This window comes from Ictidomys tridecemlineatus, chromosome 6, assembly GCF_052094955.1.
Source record: "Ictidomys tridecemlineatus isolate mIctTri1 chromosome 6, mIctTri1.hap1, whole genome shotgun sequence".
In the NCBI taxonomy this organism is placed as follows: Eukaryota; Metazoa; Chordata; class Mammalia; order Rodentia; family Sciuridae; genus Ictidomys; species Ictidomys tridecemlineatus.
The window spans coordinates 149,061,326-149,083,243 of NC_135482.1; the positions used below are offsets into that span (position 1 = coordinate 149,061,326).

General features: G+C 32.8%; 1 protein-coding gene across 1 annotated transcript in view; it reads left to right on the forward strand.

Moving 5' to 3' along the window:
- Window positions 1-21,918, forward strand: part of Diaph3 (diaphanous related formin 3) — a 455,034-nt gene that overhangs the window by 149,622 nt on the left and 283,494 nt on the right. Inside the window, exons 13-17 of the mRNA XM_005338141.4 lie at window positions 2,933-3,051; window positions 5,958-6,022; window positions 12,652-12,756; window positions 18,551-18,859; window positions 19,636-19,750. Of these exons, the coding sequence (XP_005338198.1) occupies window positions 2,933-3,051; window positions 5,958-6,022; window positions 12,652-12,756; window positions 18,551-18,859; window positions 19,636-19,750 (713 nt within the window). The remainder of the gene's footprint in view (window positions 1-2,932; window positions 3,052-5,957; window positions 6,023-12,651; window positions 12,757-18,550; window positions 18,860-19,635; window positions 19,751-21,918) is intronic.

Sequence of the window (21,918 nt, forward strand, 5' to 3'; positions counted from 1 at the left end):
GTGCCCCTGGGTGAAGGCAAAGTGCAGCTCAGTGTTGTACTGATGTACCTAACAAGCGGCAACAAGAGTCAAAATGTTGGAACTTCAGATCCTTCAGGAAGAGTGGAGGTCATGCACCAAACTTCTTTGTAGCTAAGAACCCCATAAATGTTTTACAAATATAAGTTTAATAAACTGCTTTCTGATATTTAAGATAAAATAAAAGCTTACATATTTAACCATTTTATAAATGCTAGATGAAAAATACTAATTAATAAGATTTTATAATACCCCTTATATCCTGCTAATTACAATACTATATTTCTACTCCAAATTTACTTCAAAATGAAATTAAAATTTGTCTTTATTCTGAAGTAACCCCATCAATTTCTTGATTTGTTTGTATGTGATCCCGCTGACCTCAGATTGCTTTTTGCTATTGCAAGTTCCCAGGAAGTCAGGACCCTGTTAGCATTCAGTGGTTTGAATGTGTCTGCGGTGCCACAGGGGTTGTGTCCAAGAGGCATGGTATTGTGTCCAACTTCAAAACAGATCGAAATAAACAACTGTCCTGGGGCATGTTCAGCCCATCTTATTTTAGCAGGAGACATACTTGTTATAAGTTTAATACAACTATCTGTTTTTGTTTCATGATCTCAAATTGCAATTAGTTATTGTTATTATTTGTCCACTCTTATAAATTTATATTTTTGTTGCTTTTATTATATTATAGTATCACAGTTGTGGTCACATATTTTTGTCATCCATTCATCTTTAAAAAATTAACTTATTTAGCTTTTTATTTCCATGCAGTAAAACAACTTTTATTGGTATAAATGTAAACATTCTATTAATGTTGTTCTTTGTGTTTTCTGTTTATATTTTTATTTCCTCCATTGTACCATGGACCTGCAATTTGCCTTTTCAGAAATCTTAGATGACCTTAACATTTATTATTGAATAACATTTTAAACTACTGTTGATATAAACAAATATAACATTTCACTTTTTGTAAATAACAAATTATCTTGTCAGAATGTAAAATGTTCTCATTTTAAATAATTGAGGAGAAAAATTAAGAGTTTTTTTTTTTTAATTTAACTTTTGGGTTAAAAGGAAATTTTACTGAAATGTTACTCCATTGGGGAAAATGTTCACAAGGCAGCCATAATTCCTCAAGAAAAAGGGGTAAAAAATGTACAGGAGGAGGAGAAGACCAAATTCTGTTTTGACCAAATAATTAGTGTCTTATCAGGTGCAAAATATGATGCTAGTTGAAGCTCAAGGGAGATAATTTTTGATATTTGTTAAAAATACTACAGATAAAATGCATATGATTTCAGAACACATTCTCCAACAAGAGTAGTATTGTGTCGGTGAAGTGTAATGGCAATTTGTATTTATCACTTAATTAATTTATTCACATATTCAGATTCATGATACTTATCATGGAGATTATTACCTAGATGTACATTTCTAAGATCCAGAAACATGTTATTCTTGGCTATTTTTGCTTGCTGGAAGAGTTTTTGCATGTAATTTGAGCCACATCATTAATGAACTCATAAGTGGACATTGTGGATTTGAGAAAAAGTGTGCCAACATTAAATTTTAAAAAATGACAAAATATCTTGCAGTATTAAAGCAAAACCATTTTTATTATTAAACTACTAGACTGATGTTAAGATTAAAAAAAGGAATACATCGTGGAAAATTTCAAATGTGATAGATATATCAGTGTAAAAGAAGTTATAACAGCTAAACTATTAAAGCCTTACATTATTTAATGTCCTTGAAAGAAGTAGAGAAAATTGAGACTTAGGAATCATTCCTTGAATACTTTACCCTGTGAAAATTAATGACTTAGTCTTTGATAATATTTAGCCATACTAGTTTTATTCAGCATAATAGATGATTTATTACATGTAAGGTAAATAGTTCAAAGATAGTAGAACACAGTTTATAGGAAAGAGAGGTCCATGTGGCCAGAGGGGCTGTCTATATGGAAAGTGGTAGAGAAGAAAATTTCACTACGCATGTCCTGGAGGAAAGAAAGAATTCTTAGGGGTGATTGGGAATGTTATTTTGTACCTCATTACAGTACTGCCTATTCTAACATTTAATCTGATTTTGTTTATAATTTTTATTGCATGTATTACTTTCACATTCGTTGACTAGATTTTTAGGGAATGTTCTTAGGGTATTAGAAATACAGATGGACTATGTTTAACTTTTAGAAACAACATGGATCCTATTTGGGGATTTTAGTTGAAATTTAATTTTTGTACATTGTTGTCATATTAAATGTTTCCTAGTTTTCTTTTGAGTAAGAAATACTAGTTTAGCATTACATAACATTTACAGTATCAGTTTTGTTTGTGTTTGTGATGTTGAAGATCTAACCCAGGGCCTAAGGCACACTATACAAGTGCTCTACCATTGAACCACATCCCCAGTTTCTGCAGTGTCAGTTTTTAATTTGATTGCATAAACATTCTGAAAATAATGTGCAATATGGCTTTAAAGAAATTCCCATAAAACTTTTTGTAGAAAATATTTTCTTGGTTTGTACTAATAAAATGAATGAACGGTAGCTATTTTGGTGTGACACAGTAAAGTTTAATGATCTTTGAGGATTACCTTCAAGCACATATCACTTCATTTTAATCTCTTTATAACTGTTGACAAATTAAGTAAAGGTTTTGACTTGTATTTGAAAGTCATCTTTAAAGCATTGTGTATTTCCTTAAAGCTTATTTAAAAATATTTATTAAAATCAATAAATGGAATTTTATTTTATTTATATTTATATTGCCTAATTTTTAATTAGCAGTGTTCTCTACCTAACACTTGTTGAAACTATATTAACAAATTCTTGAACTTGAAATTAAGCCTAATAAAAATTATTGTTTTGATGTAATAAGAGTACATTTACTCTTCTCTTTCATTTTAGACAACAGTACTTCAAATTAATCGATGAGTGTGTATCCCAAATTGTATTGCATAAAGATGGAATGGATCCAGATTTCACATATCGAAAACGATTGGATTTAGATTTAAGTCAATTTGTAGGTAAGTATTTCTTCTTTTAAATTCAAATATCTTATTTTTTTCTATGACTTGGGTTAGCGCTGTGGTATTGGTTTCTATGATGGACTTCCAGAGGGTCTTTGAGTCCCTTTCAGGGTATCTTAGTAGTCATTATAATACTTATTTATTATTTGCCTTTTTGATTCTGTTAATGTCTTCCACTGATGGTGCAAAGCAAAGGGGTGTAAAACTTATAAATCAAGGCACTGGCACTAAACTGTACTCAGTGTATTCTGTACATAGAATAAAGCAACACGTGGGGGCACACTTGTAATCCTAGATACATTGGAGGCTGAGTCCGGAGGATCATAAGTTTGAGGACAGCTGTGACAATTTAATAAGACCCTGTCTGAAAATAATAAGACTCTATAATAATAATAATGATAATAATAATAATAATAATAATAATAATAATAATAATAATAATAATACAAAAGGGGCAAAGACATGATTCAGTGCACCCCTGGGTGGAACCTTAGAATTGCAAACTAAACTAATCCTGCCAATTTTCTAAAAAGAAATTCCATGTAGTCCTAAGAATAATTTCATTACATGTTGCTGCTTGAGAACATCTTTTCAATATTGTATGTTAACAAATGAATTATATGCATAAAGCATTTGTGTGTACCAATGTATAAAATAGTCGAAAACAGTCTTTTAGTTTGAAACACTGTCATGTGAACTGGTTACTCTGTTTAGCACACATATTCATAAAACTGAAATAGAGTGAACCTGTGCTTCAAAGACAATGACAGCATTTGTGACCAATTAGAAAATCTGAGTTTTTAAGTGAAAATTAGAATTTTGAAAACTCATATTTATTTCTGCTACCTTTATACTGTCTTAGTACTAACAAAACAAAACAAAACAAACCTTTCTAGTGTGTTTAGTGGAATAATTACCCAATATGATTATTTTGATATTGTATAAAGAGATGTGTTAAAATTTGGAGATGGGCTTGACTCACCAAACCTCTCATTTCTAAATAACCAGCGCCTGATGATACAAATTTAGCATAGGCAAAAGGTCCATTAAAAGTTAAATAGTGATGCATGATCTTACAGTGCAAGTTCATTGATATTTGGACACTATTTAAAAAGTATCATTTGTGAAATTTTGGTGTAACAGCAGAGAATAATATACAGGAAGGTCTGAAAAGGCTATTAATACACACCTCCCATTTTCAACTACTTATCTATGCAAGAGTATGTTTTTCTTCTACACTCAGGAAAAGAAATGGAATGTATAGAAGGAGTAGAGAACTAGATAACATTAATGACACTGATAATGAAAATACTTGTTTCTGTGGAGAGAAACAATTAGCATTTCCTAAGAGTAAGAGCGGGGCATAGATTCTAAGAAAAATGTACTCTATATATGTAGCAAACCAAAATGGGAAATGATTTTGTATGGTGTCAGAAAAATATATCCCACTTGGACATTAGGAATGCTTTTTCTTTGGTAGCTGTGGGATTTTGTTATTGAAGTCTTGAGAAAGAAATAGAAAGCTTTGAATACTGCTGGACAATACAAGTGAATCATATTTATACAGTTTTAATAAATTTATTGCTTATTAATTTTAAATGATTAGAATAAATATACAAATTTAAATACAGGAAAGACCTGTATTTATTTGAGTAGGTGAGAGAAGAGATAAAGTCCAGCAACAGGGGAGTAAGGTGTTAAAAAGCATAGGGTGCTTATAATTTCATATATCATAGTAATTGGGAGATACTGTCTATATTTTAGGAATCAGATAATTAATTATTTAGTGCCATGGAGCCAGCCGATTTAGCAAGTAGAATGGCAAAAAATTGTGATTAGACAGGCACACTGTCTTCATCTTTTATAATAGGAAGTTTCTTATAATGTTTTAAGTAGATCACTCAAGTTACAACTGCATTTGCATATTATTTTAATTAAGAAGCTAACCACCAGAATAATCTAATATAGAAACACCAATGAGAGGTTACACTTAGGAAGCAGGCTAAGGATTGGATGCAGTGATTTGGTTGACTGTTCTTTTTCATTATAAGTTTTTCTATAATAAACTATGCTCATGTATTTGTTTCATTAATAAAAATGAATAAATAGGATAAAAAGGATATTCGTGGTGTGTGTGTGTGTGTGTTTAAAAGTAATTCCATTTGAATCATTTCTTCTACATAATATATTATACAAATATATATCAATTTAATTAATCTACTATTAATGGGCATTTAAATTATTTCCAGTTCTTTTAGCTAACATAAACAATATTTTAATGAGTATTCTGCCCAATGGCAAAGTCCTAAAAAATAGTATTGCTGTCTGAAAGAGTGTTTTCTTTTAAAATTTTAGCAAGTATTGCCTAATTTTTATTCAGCAGTGTTCCTCACTTAACACTTCAGTTATTACTTTGTAGGAGAGTTGGTTTCCTTGTGCCAACTCCAATACTTGACATTATGGACCATTTAATCTTTGCTATGAGTTCTCATTTGAAATTTTATATTTTCATATTATTTGGTTGTAACAAACCTTTTAGTAGTTGTTATTTTCCCCCCTATTATGGCTGCCTGTTTCCTAGTTTCTGTTGGTCTCATTTTTCATTCTTCCTTCAGAATATTTAAGGTTGATGATAGGAACTTTGGGGTGTTATATAATTGAAATCTCTCCTCTTGCCTGATAGAAGTTTAAAATTGTACTTGGGTTTGTCTTTTTTGATGTCAGGCTTTATAAAGCCACCTCCATTTCAGCCTCATAATATGTTTCTTCATTTTGTTTACATTTTCTCTATTTATCATTATTATTTCTAATTTCATTCCATGATTTTTTCTTTCTAAGCTATTGAATTTACAATGAATTTAAGTAATATTGCAATTAAAAGATTTTTGTCATTGCAATTTTAGATGTTTGCATAGATCAAGCAAAAGTAGAAGAGTTTGAAGAAAAGGCATCAGAACTTCACAAAAAAGTAAGTAACGTTAACCAACCTTGCCAGACTTTGTGGGGAATCACTGAAGGCATGAATGGACCTCAGGGACTTTGCTTGTTATTCTTTTTTCCCCCTAGGTATTTATCCATACACTGTTTTCTATGTATAATTTCTTAGACCACCTTGTTATTTAAAACTTCATTCCCCATTCCCAAGTTTTGCCTTTCCTGTACTTCTTCCATTATATTTGTTATAATCTTGTATAGTACTAAATTTATGTACTTTTATGTGTACATGTGTATTAGTTATTTCTCACTCCAGAGTAAACTTTGAGGGTTCCCCCCCCCTGCCCCCGCCCTATTCACTATTTCTGCACCAAGAACAATTCCTGACTTTGTGTAAGAACTAAAAAAATATTTTTTGAATGAAAAAATTGATAGTTGAACAAAATGTTTAGAATCAAAATCCTAAGATGAGTAATCCTTAAGAAGTCATAGTTTAGATTCTTTAGACTGAAATTGTATCTGAAATTTTTAGAAAGGTTAAATTTTTGTTTTGAGTTGCTTCATTATTAGGTTGAACTATACCAGGTTGCTGTTTCATAGTTGGAAACTCTTGACTATTTTTAGCTTCATCAATTTCAATCTTAGTATTTCTGAGAATCCAGCCATTCCCTATTTTTCTCTAAAGTGGTGTTTTTACCTTTTATCTCTGGCTTGGCATGTACCCATTAGACTTTCTTGGTTGGATTCTTTACATTTATATAGTCATTCTCATTTGAATTTATTATTATTATTATTATTACAGAGTCTTTTTTGAGACAGGGTCTTATTAAATTGTCACAGCTGTCCTCAAATTTATGATCCTCCGGCCTCAGCCTCCAGTGTATCTAGGATTACAAGTGTGCCCCCACGTGTTGCTTTATTCTATGTAAAGAATACACTGAGTACAGTTTAGTGCCAGTGCCTTGATTTATAAGTTTTACACCCCATTGGTGGAGCACACCTGTAATCCTAACAGCTCAGGAGGCTGAGGTGGGAGAATCACAGGTTCAAAGCCAGGATCAGCAACTTAGCAAGGCCCAAGGAATTTACCTAGACCCTGTCTCTAAATAAAACATAAAACGGGCTGAGGATGTGGCTTAGTGGTGAAGTGCCCCTGGGTTCACTCCTCTGTACAAAAAAAAAAAAAAAACAAAAAACAAAAAACAATGGTTTTCATATGTCACTCCTTAACAAAGGAAATGGTGCCCATTGTTTGGAAGTTATGTTTGATCTTCGATGTTTATGAAAAAGTGAAATTCTTTCAAGACATAATTAGAATCAGGCTCCTGAGCTGCTAGGATTACAGGTGTGCTCCACCATGCCCGGCCATTGAAGAAGTTTTGTGTGGAAAGTCCTATGGTATTGGGCTCGCCAAACACTGAGAGGTTATAGTCTAGTCCTTTGGCCTCAGGCTTGTGTCACAGCTATGAATATGAATATAAATATTGTCCTTGCCTTGAATGACTTGGTGTACTAGGGAAAACAGATAAATGGATCACTTAAGTCTACAAAGTGTCACTGTTGATAGATGTTCATGTTGTAGTGTGAACCTTCCCCCAGTGAGCCTTGTATTGTAGGCTCCATAAGCCCCTTCACCTTTTCTGGCAAGGTTGTAATACACTTTCAAGTACTAGAATTGAATACGGCCCAGACAGTGTTTATTTGCTCTGGTTATCATTTTCAGATATATAGTGTATCTGAGTTGAACAATATATTTCTCAACAGATTTCTTTTAAATTACAAAGTTTAAATGTAATTCAAAGATCTTGTTTAAGGTTAGTTATCTTTTTTTAGTCAGAAATTATTTTTTAGATATATTTAAAAAATATTGTTTCATAAAATATTTCTATTGCCATACCATTTTGTATATATCAGCAAAAACTTTGTTCTGATAGCTTTATAAGGACACATGTAAATACCTTCCTTTAGGGAGGAAGGAATCATAGTTGCTCGACACATTCTTTATTTTGGTGCATAAATTTGAAAAATGAAGACCAGAAATGTCAGATAGTGTATAGAGAATATTGAATTATCAACCTTCTTGTGCAGATGTACTAATACATTTACCCTAGGGAACAAAATTAAGCAGAACCTCAACCTTAACTGTGTTTCTTGACATTTTTGTTTGTAATTTTATAAGTATAATATTGCTGTAGCAACTCTTTTTGGAGAAGAAAGCTATCATATCAGATTTTATAAGGTATACTTTTAATGGAGACTCATTTTATCCCTAGGGCTACAGTGATTTGACTATAGATATTACAAAAATGCTAAAGCAAAGTTTATGTTTCATCCGATCCTTTTATAGAGGAGGATGTAGAAATTTATCTCTTTGGTGAATAATACAGATACTTTTAGTATTTGCCAAGTTGCTTTAATAAATTTTCAGAGTGTACCAATTATGACTGGTTGTTTTAATAATTTTTTTTCCTTTGGCCCCCTAAATAACACTTTTACTTTCTGAATTTTAGACTAAACATAGGATAGTGTACATATGATATTGTTAAAAGACTTCTTCATTCTTCCTCTCATAAGCATTTATTTTATGTAGCAATGAACTTTGTCTCAGTAGTAAGAAAGAAGAGAAAATGATCCCTTAATGATCTTTGATATGGGAGGAATGGTTAAATTTAATATATGATATTGACACAGTCATTCAGCACATGGAAATTTGACAGGAGTTGTCTCTATCACTTCAGTCCATAAACATGTATTGAATTTATTTATAAATGTAAGGCATTCAAAAGGTAATGAATAAAAAAGGTTCTCACTTTTATGAGTTTCCATGTTAAAGAATGCTATTGAGTCATGTGATGCTACATTTTAATAGTTTTATATGACAGCATGATAATTTTGGTAGAAAAGTCCTATGTGGGATGCGAGCCAACAGGAAGAATTTTTCATCTAGTCTTGGATGGTCAGGGAAGACTTATCCAAGAAGTGTCGGGAGGCCTTTAGGTCATTGGTTCATAACATATTTCTCTGTGTCATCCTTTGAGTCTTGCCAGAGGAAGAGGACTGATATAAAAGGAGCAAGCCTGATTCCTCTGATCCTCTTTATTGCTGCTTCCTCATATAATTGCTTGCTCTGGCATACACTCCTTCTATTGCTGTCTGTGCCTTGAGGTGATACAGCTCAGGGTGGCCCTTATAATAGAGCTGTGCTATGCCATTTGAACTTTGAACCTCCAAAATTATGAACTAAAATGACAAACCTATTTTTAATAAGGGGCCTCTGCCAGTTATTTCTTTATAGTGATGCACATCTGAATAATAAATGGAACCAAAATAATCTTTTTTTTCTTCCTAAAAATGGCTTTCTTCCCTGCATTGTATATACTCCTCCTATCCCATGTTACAACACTTTGTTTCCAGTGCAAAAAACACATAACTCTGTACTCATCTTAGATATCCTCTCCTGTTCTATTTCTTCTTTCAGTCAGATACAAACACTTTTGGATTCTTTAGGCTCATTTCTTCTGCATTATCCTCTCCTCCAGCTCAATTCGGATAGGTCCTTAGTTCTTGTTTGGACAACTACAATAGCCTCCAAACTAATCTTTGTGCCTGTAGTATTTCCCTTTTGTTTCATCTTCTACACCGTTCCTGGTTGGGTTTTCCAAAGTGCAAATTGATCATGTTATTTCCTAGCATACTTAACCTCATAACGTTCTGTGGATTTTAGGACAAACAAAACAAAACAAAAAAACTGGTTTATTGCAAAATTCCTTTCAAAATTTAATTCCTAAGTAAATTAATTAATAAAATAGAATATTACAAAATTGAACTTCTGAATAAAAAATTGTTCCTGTGTATATCTCCAGCTTAATCCCCACAGCTGGTTTTTATATCTTCTTTTGTGCCCCTGACAAAAAATTGCTTGTATTTCCTCTGTGCATTGGTATTCTCTCAGCTTGAAAAATGGTAAATGCTTTCTCAGCTAATTCTTCAAATTCTTTAAGCCTGATGTTATATATTATTCCTCTAGGAATCATTTCATGGCACTCAGTTGTTCTCTGGCTTTATTGGTAGTACTTCTCATGGAGTTGGGGTATTTGCTTTTACTTTACTATCAGACTCTGCTTACTAGAAGCACTGGCCATGTTCTGCTTAACACTCTTACCTCCAGTACCTAACCCTCTGAGAGAAATGTTAAAGGAGAAATATTATTTGGATTGTTCTTAACAAAGAATAACAGTGTTGAAAAATCAAGGTTTGTAGAGGGAAGACTTTAACCTTGGTTTTGGAAAGTTTTTATTTTGTTTTTATTTATTTTATTATTTGAACATTTTTCATTAAGAAATTGAAAATGTATTTATGGTTTAATTTGTAGTCTGGTACTTAGATGAAAGATGTCTTGGTGATAGGGATTTGTATGCCATCAGTATATGAATGGTGATGTGGAAGAGGCTATCTTATGAGAAATTGGAATGAGAGAAGCAGAGGGATGAGGCAAAAGTCCTATACTTTGCCAACATGCAAGAAATTGGGAGGAGAAATCAGGAGTAGGAGGAGAAGGGGACAGAGGAGAAGCAGAAGATGATCTTGTAGTAGAACATACAGAAAAGATATTGCATATTCTATTTGTAAGTATTTATGCTATAGAGCAGACATGCCCCTTATAGGAGTGTGGAATATTGTATAATTTATTTTGTTCAACATGGTAGCCAGTGCATTGTGTGTGTCTGTTGCATCCTTTAAAATGACTAGTGTGACTGAGGAGCTGGATTTGAAATTTTATGTGAATTTTGTGAATTAAATTTATACTTAACCAGTTATGGCCAGTTGAATTGCGCAGCTATGGAGGTACCACCAAATGTGAGACTGAATTAGAATTTGGAAAGTCACAGTTATTAGAGTAATGGATACTGAAGTGAATGACGTTCAACAGCTTAGAAAAGTGAGAATGGACTAAGAACATTGTAAAAGTTGTTTCTGAAGCAAAAATGTAAGATTATGTTGTAAGGGGTAAGATGAAGGACCAAAATACAGAGGGCTGAGGATGTAGCAAGAGTGTTGAGACAATTGATTTATTTTGTCTCTGGGGAAGCCTTTCATGGCAAGAGGAATTAGGTTAACCTCTGAGTGTGCTTGGGGTTCTAAATTGCTTACTTAGGTTTAGGATTAGTATCTTTTTACTTACTTCATGGTAAGAGTGGCTCAGAGGAGCTGCAGTAGTAGTGGGAGTGGGAATATTCCTGTGGTTTTGTGAACTGAAGGAGTTTTGGGCAGTTTTTACCTGTTAGTTCCTGTGATCATTTAGTAGGGATCTAAGTTCGAGAGTAAGGATCAGTAGCCTGTGATTTAATTTCCTGCTTGTAAATGGGAATTAAAATAATATTTCTTGTTTCACAGAGTTTGGGTTATAAAACTTAAAAATGCTTCATTCTGTTCTTAAAACTCCAGTATATGCAGGAGACTGGATGCTTCTGTGCAGGCATGGGGATATGCAGTATTTCGACCTTTTGCTCAGTTTTATGTCTTAAAACCTCTTTAAAAGTAGCCTATTAGGAAAAATGAAAAGCATTATCTATACTTTAATTGTAGGGAGGTGGTGTAGTTTCAGCTGAGTGATTCAGACTTGGAAGGCCAAAAATCTGGCTTTTTATGTCTCACATCTTTTACTAGTAACTATCTTTTTGTGTTAAGGGTTTAAAGGCCAGAGGCTACATTTATGAAGCAGTTGCATCTTCTTATAATGATTTTCTTCTTTTAAAAAAGACCTAAATACTTGTTCTTGATTATGAGACAATACCCTATTTAAATTCAGTTTTCTTTTTTTAAAATATTTTTTTGTTGTGCTTGGACCCAATACCTTTATTTTATTTATTTATTTGTATGTGTTGCTGAGAATCTAACCCAGCGCCTCGAATGTGCTAGGCAAGTGCTCTACTGCTGAGCCACAACCCCAACCCCTAAATTCAATTTTCTTAAGAGAGGTTTTCAATTCTGATGATGGCAAAATAGAGCTATTTGAGTACAAGATGGGAACTTGTGATGAGTGGCTATATAAATTAGAAAACTCATTGGGTTCCCCAAATTTTATTGTTTGCCTTACACCCTGAAGGTATAGCACAAAGGACTTTGAAAGATTAACTTGCCATTAATGTCTCAAAGGTACTAGGAGACATGTTGTTATAAGAAAAAAAGCAAGTAACTGATGCATTTATACAATAGAGTTGTTTATTAATAAAATACATTGAAACGGAATGCTTTTAAATCATCTTGATAAACTTCAGATAAGTTTCAAGTATAGGGTTATAAAGGTGGGAGCAGCTAGGAATTCAATATAATGTTTTGTTCTCTTATTTTCACACAAAATCACAATGATATTTAGGGACTTTTAAGAAAAATGCCAAGGTCATAGACAACTATGAGCCAGTTTGCTGAGAGAAGAAGGTCATATACTGCAACTGTGACTTGGTCTGCTCCCTTGTGAATGAATGATTTTGCCTGGAACTGGAGAGACCTAGGGAAAAGCTGTGGGTGACTAATCACAAAATCTACTATTTCTTTTATAACAAATTTAGAAATGTATGTTCTATTGGCAGATCTTTAGAGTCATATTTTTATATAAAGGATTCTGCTTTTCATTTCCATCTTTCTTTCTCCTTTTCTTTTCAGTTTGAAAAAGAGTTTACTGACCACCAAGAAACTCAGGCTCAGTTGCAAAAAAAAGAAGAAAAGATTAATGAGCTTCAAGTACAATTACAAGCTTTTAAATCCCAGGTAAAATGCCATCCTGGGTGATTTTGATATGGAAACCACACCAGGAGGACAAAGGTCATGTTATATCTTTATAGCGTCAAATGTTTAAACTTAAATTTCATTTATATGTTTTCATAATATTGTTTATATGCATTTCTGTTCCGTTTTTAAAATTATTTTTTACTTTATTCCTACTTGTATTTTTAGGAGTCTGTAATATTTTAGGAATTACCCTGCTTTCTTGTGTATTATTTGGGTTTTATTTCTAATGTCCATGCTTTCTAACTAATTAAGCATGAAGGTTAAGAAATTCTTTTGCTTTTAGATTTGTCATTCATCACTGATCTTCATCCTACTACAGGAAATTATTGCTCAAGCTATTTATTTTTCAAAACCTTCAGCCTATGGGTACCTTGCAGTGAAAGATAACCTCTAGCTGAATGAGACTATTTTCTGATAATTTTTCAATTTCCAAAAGTAAACAGATTTAAAACATGACAAAAAAAAGAGAGCAAATCTGGATTATGAAGCAGATATCTCACATACACGCTTTACACCTAAAACATTAGATAGCACGAAATACATCATCTGCATCCTTTATATGGATGTAAACAAGGGGATAGAACATTCAGAGCTAAATTTCTTCATGTAAGTTTACGTATAGGATGATGAGCAATAAGTATAGTTTAGCTATTTTCCTTTGTCCTGATTTATCGTTATGTTGAAAGAGTCTCAGGTATATTGTTTTCTGTATTATTGTCCCTTTTGTTTTAAATACTTAATGAATAGTTTTGTTACAAGGGCTGTCTGAAAATGCCTTTAGGAGATAGCGATCTGTTGGATTTTAACTTTTAAAATGAAATTGAATAATGTTTATAAGAAAATCATTCTCATTGAGTTTTCTTTATTTTTCCAAGGAGCAAGTACCATATTTCACTGAATTTTTTCCTCTTATGGCACCTTACCTTTCATTTTTTTAAAAACTTTGTTTTCTGTGGCTTGTAGGCAATGGCTGAAACATTTATAACTTTTTCCTGGCTTTAGCTTATGTAAATTAGAAAAATTTCTTTTTAATTTTGCCAGTTGATACATTACTTGCAAATCCATCCTGGAAAATTCCAGTTTATAAAAAATATGTCCACTATCTTTGGATAAATTATTGCTGCATGCTATTTTTTTTGTTATAAAATGGGAGTGAATTTATGTTTTTAAATAAATCAAGAATTCTCCCAAGTTATATGTAATGATCATATCATTTATGGCTATCCAAGGAAAGCCTGGAATTAAGATATTTAATGATGGACCTCATGTTCATTTTTTGAAAAACACTAGCAAATTCTTTCCTCAGATGTTTGTACTTCTCATGAGATCTGCCCATTTGTCTTAAGGCTCTTTTCTCTCTCTTGCTCAGTATTTAGTTGAACCCAGGGATGCTTTACCACTGAGCTACATCTCCACTTCCTTTTTTGATTGTTTGTTTTTTACATTTTTCATTTTGAGACAAGTTGTTACTGAACTGCTGAGGTTGCCTTCAAACTTGTGATCCCTCCAGACTTGTCTCTTGGTTTGCTGGGATTACAGGAGTGTGCCATTATGCCCAGCCTAAAACCCTTCTCTTTAAGCACTTACTGGCAAATGCCATAATTTCACTCTTCTTTAAAGATTAGTAATATTCCATTGAGTATATATAACACATTTTCTTTATTCATTCATCTATTGAGGGTGCTAGGTTGGTTCCATAGTCTACCTATTGTGAATTGAGATGCTATAAATGTGGCTGCATCACTATAGTATGCTGATTTTAAGTCCTTTGATTATAAACCAAGGAGTGGGATAGCTGGATCAAATGGTGGTTCCATTCCCAGTTTTCCAAGGAATCTCCATACTGCTTTCCATAGTAGTTGCACCAATTTCCAGTCCCACCAGCAATGTATGAGTGTATCTTTTTTACCACATCCGTGCCCACATTTATTGTTGCCTGTATTCTTGATGATTGCCATTCTGACAGCACTGAGATGAAATCTTAGAGTAGTTTTGATTTGCACTTCTCTAAATGCTAGAGATGTTGAGCAGTTTTTTATATATTTGTTGATTGATTATATTTCTTCTTCTGTGAAGTGTCTATTCAGTTCCTTAGGCCATTTATTGATTGTATTATTTGTTTTTTGAGTTCTTTATATATCCTAGAGATTAGTGCTTTATCAGAGGTGGATATGGTAAAGATTTTCTCCCTATCTTAGGCTCTATCCTCACATTATTAATTTTTTTCTTTGCTGAGAAAAAGGTTTTTAATTTGAATCCATCCCATTCATTGATTTTTAAAATTTTATTTCTTGTGCTTTAGGAGTCTTGTTAAGGAAGTCAGATCCTAGGCCAACGTGGTGAAGATTTGGGCCTGACTTTTCTTCTATTAGACGCAGGGTCTCAGTTCTCGTGCCTAAGTTTTTGATCCACTTGAGTTGATTTTTGTACAGGGTGAAAGATAGAGGCCTGAACCATATATTCTAATGACTTTTGAATTTATCAAATGAAGCCTCATGGGTAGCTAACTATCAAATTTACATGAGTGTGAGGACAGATCGTATGCATCTTTGGCATTCTATGGGCATCTTTGGCATTCCTGTTCTTGGTCACAGCCTCCAGGCAATACTCTTCTTTATGCTTGATGTTCTCAATAAAGCATGCTGTTTGATTTGTGGTCTTTTATAACACTGTTTTTATTTGTGCTGGTGTCATGTCATTAATTTTATGCTCTTATGTGTGTTCTACTTTCTATAGTGTACCATAAAACTTTTAATATCATTGATATTTCTTACATGTGCATAATTTGCCAGTTAGTTTTCATATATGTATTTGGTATGAGGGAGGGCTTACAATTGAAGTTAATAATTTCAAGGAATTAACTGTATTACCAAGACTTACTAACCCTACTGATCTTCTGTATGATCATAAAAATTCATCTTCTAAATTCTCACCATACTCTGCAAACATAATGGGAAAGGTGGCTCAATGGACATAGCTGTTTGCTTTTCACTCCTGATTTCTACCTATCTTCTTTATGGCAGTTGACTCTGTAGAATGATGTAGAGTGGAACACTCTTTTTTCACGTTTGGTTTATGATTCTGAGCTTGTCTTTTCCTCTTCCTGTGTTTGTTTATTTCTTCGGTTATATTTGTGTTGCTGGGAATTGAACCTAGGGCTTTGTACATGCTAAGTATGTACTTTGTCATTGAGCTACATTCCCATACCTTTAAAAATATTCATTTAGTTTGAGACAGGGTCATTCTGAGTTGCTGAATTCGGCCACTAACTTGTGATATTGCTGCCTCAGCATCTCCAGTAGCTGAGATTACAGATCTTTCAGGCTTAATCCTTTTATTCTATACTTTTCTTCAATGACTGTCATGTGCCAGTCACTTGTTGAGGTGCTGGGAAAGAGTAGTGAGTAAAACAGCATAGTCAATTTTCTACTGCAGTTTTTAATCTATCAATGAGATAATTGCTACATCCCTGGACTTTTCTTAATTTTTATTTTGAGGTAGGGACTTACTAAGTTGCCAAAACTTGTCTTGAAGTTGGTTCTTCCTGGTACAGACTCCTGATTATTTCACACTTCTGATAAGAGGTAGTAACAAGAAGTATAGAGTGCTACCAGTGTAAAATGAGTGTCAAGATCAAACTTTCCTGAAGAAGGAGTATGTTAACTTATTCTGGAAAGACTGGTAGAAGATGGTCAAGTAAAAATATAACATACAAGGGCCCCTGATACCAGTATTACGAGTTGGTGCATATATGTAATTAGAAGGAAGTTACTTAAAAGACCAATTTGTAGGGACCTGATCATGATATTTATTTGTAGACCCTACTAGAAATTTTAAGAATGTTTTTCCTAAAGTGCATCAGACGTACGGAGAAGATTTGGAAATAACCATTTAATCTTTTTTTGTTTGTTTCATATATATATATATATATATATATATATATATATATAGCTTATCAATTAAATACATGTTTATAGAACTCTATAGACATGTCTTTTCTCATCCTACATATTATCTGCATATTGTGAGCTCACATTTTCTTTCTCTGCTTGGGTTGTCACCTACAGACAGTTGGTTTTTTATTTGTTCTTTTTAAAAATTTTATTGGTTCTTTTTAGTTATACATGACAGTAGAGATTTATTTTGATAAAATTATACAAGGGTGGAATATATTTTATTCTAATTAGGACTTCAGTCTTGTGGATGTACATGGTTGTGAGATTTAATATGTTGTATTCATATATGTACTTAAGAAAGTTATGTCAGATTCATTTCACTGTCTTTCAATTTCTATTCCTCCTCCCTTTTCTTGTTTTCCCTTTGACCAATCTACTGAACTTCTGTTCTTTCCTCTTCAAGTCTCCCTTATTTTGGGTTAGCTTCCACATGTTAGAGAAAACGTTGGACTTTTGGTTTTTGGGATTGGTTTGTTTCACTTATCATGATTATTCTCTATATCCATCCATTTACTGGCAGATATCATGAAGTCATTCTTCTTTGTGGCTGAGTAATACTCCATTATATATATATATATATATATATATATATATGTATCACAAGTGCTTTATTCATTCATCTGTTGAAGGGTACTTAGGTTGCTTCCATAATACCTATTATGAATTTTGCTGCTATAAACACTGATGTTGCTTTGTCACTATAGAATGCTGACTTTAAATCCTTTGGGTATATACTGAGGAGTGGGATAACTGTTTCCAATGGTGATTTCATTTCTAGTTGAGGAATCTCCATATTGCTTTTCAGAGTGGTTGACCGATTTGCCCTCCCACTAGCAGTGGATGTATGTACTGTTTTTCCTACATCCTTAGCAACATTTATTGTTACTTGCATTCTTAATTGCCATTGTTGTTGGAGTGAGATAAATCTCAATATAGTTTTAATATTCATTTTTCTAATTGCTAGAGAGATTGGACATTTTTTTATATATTTGTTGTCTGTTGTTTTTCTTTTGAGAAGTGTCAAATAAATGTCATTGCCCATTTATTGATTGGGTTATTTGTGTTTATACACACACATACACACACACACACACACACATATTTTTGGATTTTTGAGTTCTTTTTTTATCCTGGAAATTATCTCCTTATCTGAGGTGTGTATAACAAAGATTTTCTTCCTTTTTGTATGCTCTCTCTTAATGTTCTTGATTGTTTCCTTTGCTGTGAAGATGCTTTTTAGTTTGATATCATCAATTTGTGATTTTTTTATTCTACTTATTGTACTTTAGGAGTCTTTTTGAGGAATTCAATAACTGAGCCAATATGTTAGAGTATTGGACCTACATTTTCTACTAGTAGGTGCCGGTTTTTGGTTAGTAACCAGGTCTTTGATCTAATATGAGTTGAGTTTTGTGCAGGATGAGAGATAGGGTTTAATTTTTATTCTACTACAGTTTTCCTAACATCATTTCTTGAAGAGGTTGTCTTGTCTCCAGTGTATGTTTTTTTGCATCTTTTACATAGCTGATTTTCAAATCTCAGACATCTCTATACCCATTTCCACAGTGGGCATTTCCACTTATGTAGCTATCACTGTCTTCAAATTGGGAATTGTATTTCTGGCAATTACATTTTCTTGAGAACAACAGCTATATAACTATTAAATTAGAAATGTTCTCAGAGTTTTGTGTTTTGGTTAAATTATATTGATATTAGTTAATTTTGGTTAAAAATATATCTTAGTTTTGAGTAAAGTACACTTAGTACACATTTGTAAACATGTTCTCAGTTGTTTCTCTTATTACTTTTTTCTCTAGTTTGGTGCCTTGCCAGCTGATGTCAGTATTTCTTTGCCACCTTCAAAAGAAGATGGAGCTGGTCACCCACCACTTCCTGCTCCCCCTCCATTGCCTCCTTGTGGAGGGTTGCCACCTCCACCACCACCTCCACCACCACCTCCACTCCCAGGAATGCCCTTGCCATTTGGTGGTCCTGTGCCTCCACCTCCTCCTCTGGGCTTTTTTGGTGGTAGAAACTCTCTTCCTCCACCAACACTGCCATTTGGGTTGAAACCAAAGAAAGAATTTAAACCTGAAACCAGCATGAGAAGATTGAATTGGTTAAAGGTGAAATGTACAAATGGAGGAAACTACACTTCTATCTAGATTAAAATTTAATTTTGGATTGACTAACATGTAATTTCTAGTGGGAACTCTAATCAAAGTGACAATGAATAAAATGGTATTACTATTATTTAAAAAAAATAGGTATGTTGAGAGAAAGTCCTATATTCTGGACTAAGTTGTCCTGGTTCATAAATTTGATGAGAATTGATGTTTCAATGAGATTTGATTTGTAATTAAGTTGATATTTCACAATTATTGTGATAGAAACTTACATTTATGTAGAACTTTTCAAAAGTACAAAAGTCTTAGTGTTTTTAGAATTTTTTTCTCTGTTGGTTAGCTATTGGAAAAATATTATGTATTGTCAGAAGCTGATACTTAGAGTATAAGAATTCTGAGTCTGGCAGAAAGGTAGTTTGATGGTCACATAAATTGGGGAAATGCTATATAATGAATATATCTTGCCCTTCAAGAGTTGTAGTGTGGGTGAACATTAATAATCCTCTGAGAAATACAATTGAGAAGGAATAAATTAAACTTTATCTCATTCAGCTGCAAATCCTTACCTATTTGATCATAGAAACTTTTTCTTTCTCATCAAACTTAATGTCCTTCACAATTTGTACTTCATTGAACAGACTTTGGGGGAAAATCTTGCAGAGATTTCTTCATAAACATCCGCTGGCAGCTTTGGGCCCTGGGTATATACATTGCAATTGGGCTGGGACAGGTGAAACACTCAGCTGTTTGTGAATCAGTCTTCTCCCTGATTGCAGATCAGACCTCATGAAATGACTGAAAACTGTTTCTGGATAAAAGTAAATGAAAATAAGTATGAAAATACGGATTTACTTTATAAACTTGAGAATACTTTTTGTTGCCAACAAAAAGGTAAGCTTAACATCTTGGTTGTGTGTTTATATTTAGAATTTTAGTTGCCAGTTTGCATATCCAGCCTCTACAAACATTATTTTAAGAATCCTATCCCTTATATTTTTACATTACAAATGATAAATTATCTCATGAGTATTTAAAAATGAATTTTGTTGTAAATTATATTAAAATGAGCAATTTTAAAAATGCAAATGATTAATATAAACTTTTATTTTAAAGTTCTTTTGTGTAATAGTTGTTTTGAGGATGTTCTATTGAGGTGAAATAGTTTTGTGTTTTTTTTAAAGAAGGTTTTTTTTGAGAGTCAGTTTTAGCATGTGAATTCTCTTTAGTTTGAGAAATAGAAAAAATAAAAGTCAGCCTTTCTCTAGTCAGAGTTTTGTCACACTTAGTATTATAGTGACTGCTCCATAATTAGTTGGTATAAGCAAATGAGATAGAAATATCAAATATATTGTGTATTCAAAGTTGACTTGAAAAACAAGTGTTTTAGTATGTTATGATCTTTTTAATAAAAACAATGGATTTAATTTTGCAACTTGTTTTGTGATAGCTTAACCTGTGCAGTGTGTTTTTTAAAAAAAATGTTTTTAAGGACATGGGCTTTTTTTTTTTTTTTTCTTCTGAAAATTGAATTCATTTTTTCCAGTCTCCCATGGGCTTGCCACTTATATTCAATGCCTGATAATAACAAATATTTTTAAATTAATTTTTATGTGTATGTAAAACTTATACTTGAGGTTTGTAGGAAGGCATTTTAGATCAATCATTACCTTTTAACTTTTGAAAAGACCCTTTTCCACCACAGTCCCTGGGTTCATTGAACTCAGGGCTGCCAGGAAAGATTGTGCTGGGTGGATGTAGGTGGGAGGCCTGGGTATAGACATGGAGGATTTGACTTCTTAAAATGCTTACTGTTTACTAGGTGCCATGGTAGAAATGCCCCAAGTATCTGATTTAATTTGATCATCACAGCAGCCTGAGAATATTGGCAGATACCTTAAAAACTTATTTGTATTCCTTTGAAACGTTTTCTAAAAGGTCATCATAAATTCGAAATTCTCTCTAAGAGATTATTATAAAATAAAGTAGCTTTCTAGAATTTGTGGTACATCAAAACCCTTTACCAGATATTTTTGTGAGGAGCATTTGTCTTGACTAAAATATTAAAAATAAAATATTGTGGTCTTTGAAAATGGAGAATTCTCAGCAAACTCACCATAGGAAAACTTGTAAAGTAAGCAGATCTTAATTTTACCTTTTGATTATGGAGAATCAGAATTTTCTTTGAATAAGATTAGTGCACTCTTCAAGGCAATCAAGGAAAATATATGGCAGTTAAAATGTGTATTTACATTTAAAACACTTCAGAATTTCAGATTTCATAATCTGGAATTGATTAGTTTTCTCTTTGCTTTGCTAGTAGGTGCAAATGGTGGTACCTAAAAGCTATTTAAGTAATGCTGCCATCCAGCTACTCTTTCTTTTTTTCCCTCTTTACTCTGATTACTTTCTTAATTAATGAGGCTCAAAAGGGAAACTTGTTAGCATGTATTTAATTTAACTGTAGTGTTATCCCTAAATGAAATAATTGGACCTTTAAAAAATTCTTAAGTCATCTAACTTTAGCCTTGAGATTCAAGGTTAAAAAAAAAAAACAAAAATGTATTTTTAAAAAAATGTAGATGTATTTGCTCAGTCTAATACTAGTTGTACAGATTAAGATGAGAAATGATGATCATTTTCTGAGTCTTCTTACTTCCATCCTCCTTGGCCTCTTGGTATCTTTGTTCATTCTGTCCCCTTGACTGGAGTCTTTGTTATTTGAGTCAGAAGCAGGGGACCACAGCATCTTTTGTCTCAGCTCATATGTGGCTTTTCTTTTTTTTTCCCTTTGGTGTGTATGTCCATGGATGATATTTTCAGGTTGAACAGAAAAGATAGAAAGCCCAGGGATATGGCCTAACCAATGCTAACATTTCATAATGCCAACCAGAGATGAATTGTGAAAGTCACTTTATTTTGTTCTGTACTTCAAGGAATAATTTTTAGAGAGCATTATATAATTATATATGATTTTTGGCATTACTGGTAAAGTATTTAATTGGAAAATGCCAATCATTGTTGCTTTTAGAAAAACAGAATTTTTATCGTGTAGTATAGCT